The following is a 10,893-nucleotide window of genomic DNA, read 5'->3' as shown; positions in this document are numbered from 1 at the left end:
TTATTTTAATATATTAAAAAATACAACTAATTAACTATTAATAGAATTTATTTAAAATATATATTGCACTGATGATGACTTTACGTCGAAATAGATCTATATGCATAACTTTAATAATAATATAAAAAATAAACGATTATAAAAATGGGATCTTGCTTGATTAATTTTAACAATTAAAATCATAAACGATTATAAAATGGATTTCAACATTTTGAATAGACTTAATTGTAAAGAACTAGTTCAAAATATTAGAAAATCAACCATAAAACTTGTTAATGCTGAATCGTCGGTGGATTTTTTGAACAACTGTATAGAACTTGGTCTTCTTCCTAATATATATATATATATATATATATATATATATATATATATATATATATATATATATATATATATGTATATTATGAAGTTTTCCGTTAAACATGCTTTGTAAAATAATTACAATCAATTCGCTCCATTTTATGTTAATTAGTCCTTTAGATAAATTTGTAACACAGCTAAATTGAGTTTTTTCGTGTTATGTGTGATTGTTAAATAGAAAACATTTGCATTTTGACCATCCTCAGAGCTCAAAACATTTAATAAGTTATTGAAGGGTTAATATAAGAAAAATTATGTAATAATTAAAAAAATTATACACACACATATATATATATATATATATATGTATATATATACATATATATATATATATATATATATATATATAACAATATTCTATAAATTCTACCGAATGTTTGGCGTTAATATGTTTGTAGTTTGTTTTTTCGATTTTTCTCACTAAAGTTTTTTGGAGAACGTTTAGTTTATTAAAATTTAAAATAAACTTATTTTTTGAATTCATGCTGCAAATAAGGCTATATTTCTATTCCGAATGAATCATCATCAGTGCAAGTTGATTTATATAGGGATGTATTAACTTTGTGGAAATGAACTTAGATGGAAAAAGGTGTCAGATTTCTTTATTTTGTTGGTCCATCTTCGTTGGTTTCCTTTTCTTCATCGATAGCATCATATTCTTCTATGTCAATATTTACAATGCTAGTTTTTATTATTTCTTTGTTTTCATTGTTGATTAAGCGCCGGAGTGGGAGTGAGGTTGTTATTTTTTGTCGTATATTTATTTTTGTAATAATTTCTCACATGATGAAATATCTTCTGGAAAGAAACTTTTACTTTCTGAATAAGAAATTCTGAAAATAGAAAAACTGAAATTTTCCACTCGTGGAAATACCAAACAAGACAAGGTTAATGAAATAATTGACGATTTTAAGTTTTTATTGGATAACAATTTAATTGAAAAAATGGCAACTTTTGTTATTCTTAACGTTAAAAAATTACTTGCGTACTCAGTTGATAGTTTTGACAAAGTCGTGGATGGAAAAATAAACTTAGTCCTTGATCGTGTGAATAACTTAGAAAAATTTGTTATTTCCAACAATAAGAACAAAATACATGCTCTCTCTACATTAAAAGGTTTGAATTCTTCCAAGGCGCCATAATCTCATTCTGTTCACCCTGGGCTTCCTCTTGCTCACAACTCAACAGCCTCTAAAAGTACGTCTTTATTTTTGAAAAATAACAGTAATATTCGTGCTGACTCAGCTAAAAAACTTTTTTAAATGATGATATTCAGTTGCATAGTGAGAAATTATGGTCAGAATCGGTTCCAAGTTCTATTGAAGAATTGAAGACCCATTCAAGCTTGTGACTAGAAAGTTATAATTTTACTCCGTTAATAAATTTGCCAACAAGAGTTACTACTTCCACATCATTCACAATTGACAACATGTTTACCAATGTCAACAATACTCTGGTGTGATATCTTCAGATCTCTCGGATCACTTTCCTATTCTTTGTATATCAAAAACCTTGGTTCCTAATCTTACGTTGTTAGCGACTTCAGTGTAGATCTGTATGAAGATTCCAATAATAAGTAATTTATCATAATTTATTTTCAAGTTATAATTTTACTCCGTTAATTTATTTGCCAACACAAGTTACTATTTCCACATCATCCACAATTGACAACATATTTACTAATGTCAACAATACTCGTCAAAGTGGTTTGATATCTTCAGATTTCTCGGACCACTTTCCTATTCTTTGTATATCAAAAATTTTGGTTCCTAATTTCAAATTAGAAAGAACATTAAACAGAAACTTCTATAAACCGACTATAATCAACATTTAAATGATGTTAAACTGCGACTAATTGGGATCCTGTTCTTTTAAGTGATGATGTCAACAGGTGTGAAAACTTCTTTCATATTACTAATAATATAATAAATGAATATGCGCCACTCGAGTTTTCTAAGATTTGTCGTTCTAACAAGCCTTGTTTTAATGTAGAAACTTTAAAGTTATTAAAACGTAAAAACTTTTTATTTCATAAATACATCAAAAATCCTAGTGATGTTAACTCCAAAGCTTACAAATCTTTCAGAAATTTCTTTACAAAAACCAAGCGTTCATTACAAAAAACCTATTATGAAAATAAATTTAAATAAAAATAATAAATGAATTCAAATTATTCACATAAAATCTTATGAAATTGACCTTAAAGCAAAGTGGCAATTGATTAATGAAATCCTCAAAGTAAAGGTGACTCATTTATTTCATCAAATGATAATATTTGCTACTTTCTAAATAAAAACTTCATCAAATCCATTGACAATATTCAACAAAAATTTTTGTTAGTTATTTATCTCCAGAGCATACATAAAATATTAACAGCATCAAATGTCGAATCAATATACTTTCATGAAATTGATTATCAAGAAATCTTTTCAATAGTTAAAAAATTTAAATAAAAAAATCGATCTCAAATGACACTTCTTAGTGAAATTATTCATAGATGAGTTGGTTATCCCAATTACCCACATCTCTAACATTTCCTTGAAATCAGGCATCTTTTCAGATCTCTACAAAGTTTTGAAGATAATCTCTGTCTTCAAAAAAGGCAATCCAGATTTGGTGGGAAACTATAGGCCAATTTCTTTACTCTCCCCTATTTAATATTTGCCTATATTTTGATTTACTTTTTTGTGAGAATATCATTCTCGAACAAGTTTTGTAAATTTTTAGTAATGTATTTTAATGTATTTTTCTTTCCAACGTGTTAATATAATTATCGTAACTTAGATACATATTTATAATTTTACGACTAGTATTATTATTATTTTTTTTCGATTGAAAAGGCGGCTTTGGTCAATGAGTCTTTTTTTGACTCTTCACGGTCACCCTGAGCCTTGTTCTTTTTTTGAGGGGTTCTAATAAAATTGTATAGTATTGTATTGCATAAAAATCAATAATTAACAGAAAATAATTTTTATTTAAAATCATAATCATAATAGCTAGTCATCACTGCTCTTCATTTAAAAAATATGATGATAGAATAGTTATGAAAAATGGATTCATGCATTGTTTCGATTGCAATATATGGCATATGAAGACGATATGACATGGTTAATTAAGCTATGGCGGAAATAATCGGTCCAATCGAATTTGATGAAAGATAAATTGACGTTTTGTAAAAGCCTACAGGAGATAATTCGAAAGTATTTATTAAAATGTTATAGTGTTTAAAATCGTTCATTAAGTTATTTTTGAAACTGGTTGTTTATTTGTCGACTTTGTATCGTATCGTTTGAGTGCTGCCAGAGAGCTACTATTTGACAGAACGTGTTTCACGTTGCAAAGAGGGCATAGCACATCTACCAAGCTAAGGATTGGAAAAAGAAATTTTTCTGTTTGTGGTCCCACTCTGTAGAAACAGTTTGCCATGTTATTCAGGAAATCTTGATTTAAGTTTACTTTTGTTTTAAAAATTACTGAAGTCTTATCTTTTCACATTATAGAATTTTTTTTGGTTTTGTTATGTTTTTGTGACTTTTATGCAATTATATCATTTTGGTTTCGATGTTTGATTCTCTTTAATGTGGTTGGTTGATGTTATTTATTAATTTATTTTGGTGAATGTTTCTAGTTGGTTCTATTATTTGGTGAATGATCAAGGAAAGTGACTGATTTCGTATGCCCTGCCTGTATCAACCCGCGACAACGGAGCCCAGATGATGATACGATTACCTGGATCGAAACTGTTACTTCATTCCAGTATTTGGGAGATACGCTGGATTGTAATGGAACAGCTGATGTCGCCGTTCGTGGATGCATACGTGTGGCGTGGTGCAGATGGCACCTCCTTGCCTCGGTACTGATGCGGCGTAGCATTCTTCTACCCCTGTGCTCAGAGCTATACGACACAGCTATATGTTCTGTTCTGATGTATGGTGCAAAAACGTGGCCGATGACAACAAAACTCGAACAGCAGCTTCACCGAACTGACATGAAGATGATTTGTTGGATGCAGCATGTTGACCTAAGGGACCATATCAATACAACCGAGATCCTGAACCGATCGGGACTGTGCATGTTGAAGGATGCATGTCGTCGTCATCGCCTACGTTGGTTTGGCCACGTGAAGCGAAGCGAAAACGATACAATAATTTCTGTTACTGAGCACCAGCCAGATGCCTGGCACCCGCCCAAGAGGTCGCCCAAAAAAGTCATGGACGCAGACCGTACAGGAGTACTTGAAGGCACAGACGCAATGGATAGATTGGCTTGGAGACAGAAGCTGATGAATGGAATAAAAAAGTCCGACCCATAACTGATAGAGACTATAAACGAGGATCGATTGATTGATTTGGTAAATGATTATTAGACGCATATTAGGCCGCCTCTGGGCCCTAGTGGGGTGCGGGGCCTAGAGCGAGTTAGGGGTTGCGGGGCCTAGTAGTTCAAGTTGGGAGTGCGAAGCGAGCCATAACAAACGAACAAGGAAAACAATAATTTACATAAAATTACTGGGGTATAACGAAATAAAAATAAATTATTACATTTTATCAAAACAGGTTTATTTCTGGACAAATTGGTAAAATATAAAGATAGAAAAAAATTATTTAAATGATTTGACTTGTTCAACTAAATTATATATATATAAATATACATATATGAAATTTAAGTACAATAATGTTCATGAGATAATCACAGCCGAAAATCCACTTTGTTTGCCTTTTTGTTGGCAAATCCTTGAATCAATTTTTTGTAGTCTAATGTAGAAGCAATTTTTTCTTCTATGGACAACATAACTAGACCACACAATCTTTCCTGATGCATTGTAGATCGGAGATAATTTTTTATCAATTTGAGTTTTGAAAAACTTCGCTCAGCTGTAGCTACAGTGACTTGTACTGTTAAGAGAATTCTGTAAGCTATAGCAGCATTTGGGAAAGAATCTGCTAGATGTGCAAAATATTTTTACCGGAGTCATATATCTATATTAATTAAATATCTATGAACGGAATGCATCATATACACAGAATAAATATATTGGCTCTCGAATTAATTAGCGCAGTATACGTCATAATGTTAGAAAAAATTCAAATAAAAACACAAAATAACTAAAAAATTCAAATCCATCTTGTCTAGAAGGAAGATCTTTATTTTCATCAGCTTGTTCAGTTCTGTGTTTATTTCAAAATGAATAATGTAATTCAAGTACAAAATATTTTTCTGGAATGTTTAAAACTTCACCACAATTTAAAAATTTGCTTATTATCAAATCGATAATTTTCATTCATTTTATAAAAATGTATTTTTTTTGCTTCTGGAGGATTTTGAGTTCCATTTATAATTTGATAATAACGTTGATGAGCATCCCATCGGAATTTATATAATGAAATACTTAAACTTCGATTATATGTAATATATAATATTGCCTTTGGAGATTTTTATCGAATTTAGTAATTGCCTTTGGAGGTTTTTATCGAAGTTAATAATACAAATTCATCAAAAAAATTTGGATATTCAAAAAATAATTTTGAAAGCGCGGGGCCTGGGACGGCTTTAAGCCGCCTCTGCCATAACGGATGGAGACTATAAACGAGGATTGATTGATTGATTTGGTGAATGATTATTAGTATGAATAATAATAATAATAATAATAATAATAATTTCATTTTATATAGCGCCTTGGCAAGCGACTGAGGCGCATTATTATTATTACAACAAACACACAGTGCATAAATACACGTGAATCAACGCATCACACACTTTTGCATGTGATAGGCGGGGATCTTTTTGTTTGCATTCGAATCCGGACACTGCATCAACAATGCCAGGCACCTTAGCCATTACACCATCGCGCCGCCCGAATGCATTTATAAAGAGAACAACTCATTTGAAGGTGTAGCTGTTGGGATTGAAATTATTTATCGGGTTCGATTATTGTTGGGGATTTTTATTTCTGTGGATTTATTGCTGTTATTTTGTGATTGGGAATTTAATATGAATATGATAGCGCCTTTGGGATATTGATTTAATTGGCGCTTTATAAATGTTCTAACAGTAATAATATTAATTGGTTGTTCTGCCCCATCTGTGAAGGTTGGCATTTATAGGCAGTTGCTGTATAATGTATTTTTTTTGAAAATTTATAAAGAACCTCGGATAGTTTTATTGTCAATCTAGACCATCGTGTAATCTCTGAGTCATGGATGTGTTCTTTTACTGATTTGACTAGAACCTCTTGACATTGTAATTACTCTTAGATACAATTACGGAGTAGTAATCATATACTGATCTAATCAAATCACGCACTTGTTTCGTTTGCTGGTTCGTTGGCGTCACCTTTTTGTGAATTAATATTGTCAAGTCTCTTCTCCAGCACATAGATATTGGCGACGATTTCCAGCATTCAACCAGCAGTTGGTAAGGAATTGTGCGGGACATTTTTTGAGAATTATTATGGATATTTGGTCTAAGGGACGGGGTGATGCTCTTGACTTGCATTTACGTATGATAGATGAAATTTCATTGTATGTTGGAGGATTAACACAGCATGGAAATGATGGTTTTGTCGGGGTGTGGATTCAGTTTGGCATACGGAATTCTTTGATGTGCTGATTATTTAAGAGGTTTTTGACAGGGGTAGCAAACCGTTTGATGAACTGAACAAATTTTTACAAATGGCCCAAAACTTCTGTTGAACTGATTGGCGATATCTGAATTTTTTCTAATTTTTAGCGCTTTCAAAGACGATAGTTTTGATCTTATTACTTTACTAAGCGCTTTAATTCGAGAGTCATAATTGTGGTTGTTACGGCCCAGGACTTTGAATTGTTTCGGCTCCTTCTTTAATTTGTTGATTGGTTTGTTTTGTTCTACAGATAGAATTGTTTTTGGTTTCATCATTCCGTATTTTAAGTAGTCGTAAGCGAAGTAGAAGCGAACAACATACGACTACTTCGCTGTTAAGTAAGCGAAGTAGTCGTATGTTGTTGATTGTAGACTGTTGGTGAAGTTGTCGATGTTGTTGACCTCAGGCAGAATTGCCCTCTGCAAATGGAAATAGGCGTTTGCCTCAGCCTATAATAATAACAACAACATTAATAATAATATCAATAATAATGATAATAAATTGATTTAATTTTGCGCCTCACAATTTTGATGCTGTTGTTGCCACCTTGACAACTATCGTTCACATTTTTTAAGCTTTTCGTTGTTAAAATTTTTCATTAGAATTTCATGTTCTTTTTCCGAATTTATTTGTATATATTAATATTTTTAATAATATCAAAACTACAATAATTCTAAATCAATATATAATGCACCGACGACGACGGTTTAACGTCGAAATAGATCTATCTGCAATAATTTTAATAAAATGTTTGTTAATAGAAATAAAATTTCAATTTAGAACAGACTTAATTTTGTCGATAAAAAATTTACTAAGACAAAGTGAAATTCGAATATAAGTTGATAAACACTAATAATTCAGCGGAATTTTGGTTATAGAAATTTAATTTTTTAATTATAGATTATGAATAGAGTATTTTAATAAATATAATATATATATATATATATATATATATATATATATAGGTTGCTAGCACACGTTAATGATCCCAAACTTGACGATGATACACCAAGAGATTATATCTTATATTTGTGCCCTGTTGGTCAGCTACATCAAAAGTTTCTCAATTTCTGGCAGAGCTCATATCAAGAATGTGGATGGAATAATGCACTTTCTTATTTCCCACATATGACCCTTAGCTCTTTTTTCCAAGTCTGTTATGATTATTTTGTTATTTGGATACATTTTTATAGTAATTTGTTTTCAATGAATCTTTTTCATATGGGGTACAGGCAGATGATAGGCTAGTTTCTCATTTGTCACATGTGCTTAAGATGGTCACAGAGAAAATTGAAGATCCCCCTGAAAAAATGGACTTTGATGTGTTTACTTCTAACAAATATATCGGTCTTTTTGCTCGAGAAAACCATGAGACATTTCTTAAAAACGTCACCAGCAAATTTGCTGAGGAGATGAAGAAAGCAGGTCGATTTGTAGATTTTTTCCTTATTGCTTATTCTAACAGATTTGTTGATAGAAATTTTTTCATAAATTGTTAATGCCAGTTTTCAATGAATAATTCACATGCGAAGTATGAATTGATCAAAATTAATAAAATATTTTAAGGTTTATGTTAATAAAAAACAATTGAAAACATCTAACTGGCTGTTTCTTTGAAAACTTTTATCAACAATAACTTGCAGGCATTGAGGTGGAAGTGCACAAAAAACAACTGCACATCAGCATGGCTTACCATTTTGCTGTAGAAAAAAAAGACAAATTAGATGCCCTGTTAAGTGAAATTGATCTAAACACACCTGCTAGATGGGATCTCAGAATATATTCAAGAAGTTCCATGGAACCAAATTATCAGGTTAACTATCAGTCTAATTGTTCATATTGTTTTTTTTGGTGCTGAATTTCAACTACTTTTAAACTACTATGTGTAAAAGTAACTGAAAAATTAATTTTTACAATGTTCCTTTAATTGTTTAATTTTGTTTTATTTACAACAGTATATCTATAATTTTTAATATTTGCATTTCAATTGTCAGACATTGACTTATATTGTAAGCTTAATAAAATTTATCAAAAAAGTTATTTTATTAGCTTGGCTGTGAGACGACACCCGTTGTGTTTTGTTAAAATGCTATGCAGTACCAAATTAAATTGCAAAAACAGCAAATAAAGATATAGCGTCCACATTTTATTTCACCTTTGATTTTCAAAGTGTTTTCTATCTCAGATCAGATTTTATTGAGCTCATCATTTCCACTCTAACCTGTTCTGTAATGTCTTGGCAAGTCTCCCAACTTACCTTTTTTTATTCTTATTTCAACTAGTTCAGCGGTACGCTACATATTTCTGATCTCTAAGCAAAATTTTGTTTATGTCGTTTATGCAAATTAATTTTTTTATATTATCATTTTTCTCCTTTTGTCTTCAACTGATTCTCATCAACCTTACCACATTGCTCAATTTAAATGCTTCTAAATTTTCTCTCTCCTTTGATTTCCATATTTTCGTGATAACAGCGTAGAAAAAACTGGTTGGACATAGATATGCATGTTGTCTTCAAACATTCTCTGATGGAATAACCAAGAAAATATTAAAGCTGTTTAGCCATTGCCAAGTCAACAAAATTTTCTTTGCTGTATATCTTGCAACATATTTTTCACACTGTCTTGAACATTAGCAATACAAAAATAGGCATCTGGAATGAGTTAATGTGTCTGTTAACTATTTTTAAATTAATTGTAAAAATTATAGTTAAAAGTTTTTCTGTTTTAAAATGCCGGGAGGTAAAGGTAAAGTAGAAGACCGGAAAATAGTATGTGAAATTGCCGGATTTCGATTGTGTGAATCTTGTGGAAGAGCAAATGAAGAGAAGCTGAAAAATTTGGCTCAAACAGAAGAAATAAAGCTTCAAGCTCTGTCTATTTCTGAAAGTTTAGTGGATATTCGAAGTGTCTTAGATAATGTTGTAGTAAATCAGGGGAAATATGCAGAACAAGAAATGCAGATTAAAGAATTAAATAAGAAAATGGAAAAGTTCTGTGATGAAACTCAGAATAGATTAAAAGAAAATGAAAAGTTAGCTAGAAAATGGTCAGATGTATTAAAAGATAAAGTGGAAACGTTAGCTTCTTGGGTTACAAAAATTTAAAACTCTGTTACTGATACTAAAAATAAGATTAATCTAACAAATGAAAGAGGAAAGGAAAAATAATGTTGTAATATATAAAATGAACCAACCATCAAGTTAAAGGATTCAGTTTTAAAAGTGTTGTCAACAATTGTAGGTCAAGACATAGAAAAATACATCTTTGATGTGATGAGACTTAGAAAAAAACAAGAAGGAATGCAAAAGCCCAGACCAGTTTTAATAAAGTTTAAAAATTATTCAATCAAAAATTTTGTAATGGAAAATTGTGTGAATCTAAAAATTTTTTCAGAATTAAAAAAAGTGATTATTAATAATGATTTGCCAAAGGAAGACAGAGAGGAAATTCAAATCATACTTGAAAAAAAGAAAAAAGAGAAAAGAAGTCAGTCAATTTGATGATGCTAGCAAGTGGATATTTAGAGTGAAGGGACAACATGGAGATTTCTATGTAGTGGTCTTCAAAAGGCAAAATTTATAATAAATATTAATGAAAGAGTGAAAGTAAATATCAATAAAAGAGTAAAAGTTAATTTTAGAGCTAGTGCACATCCTCAAAATCTTGAAATTGAGAGGTGGATTCAGAGCTGGAAATGAAGATTAAAGGACAACAGAAGATTATAAACAAGTAATCTGGGCATACCAATAAGCAAAAGTAGTAAAACAAGATAATATAACTCAAAATACTTATGAAATATGGAGAAATAAAAATTTGAATAATTTTCCTAATATGACTCCCAAAAAACTAAACAACATGAGAAGATTTACCATANATCAAAATAAGCTAACTACGGCTGAGTTTGAAGAT

General features: G+C 30.6%; 1 protein-coding gene across 1 annotated transcript in view; it reads left to right on the top strand.

Annotated features, from left to right (window-relative positions):
- The window catches only part of HELRODRAFT_62030 (hypothetical protein), a gene marked incomplete at both ends in the record, with an annotated part of 80,675 nt that overhangs the window by 8,776 nt on the left and 61,006 nt on the right, over window positions 1–10,893 (top strand). The window contains 3 exons of the mRNA XM_009010624.1: window positions 7,948–8,134; window positions 8,215–8,407; window positions 8,626–8,772. Of these exons, the coding sequence (XP_009008872.1) occupies window positions 7,948–8,134; window positions 8,215–8,407; window positions 8,626–8,772 (527 nt within the window). The remainder of the gene's footprint in view (window positions 1–7,947; window positions 8,135–8,214; window positions 8,408–8,625; window positions 8,773–10,893) is intronic.

The sequence above is a fragment of the Helobdella robusta genome (assembly GCF_000326865.2).
Source record: "Helobdella robusta unplaced genomic scaffold HELROscaffold_1, whole genome shotgun sequence".
Classification (NCBI taxonomy): Eukaryota; Metazoa; Annelida; class Clitellata; order Rhynchobdellida; family Glossiphoniidae; genus Helobdella; species Helobdella robusta.
This window is presented reverse-complemented; position numbering and strand designations above follow the sequence as displayed.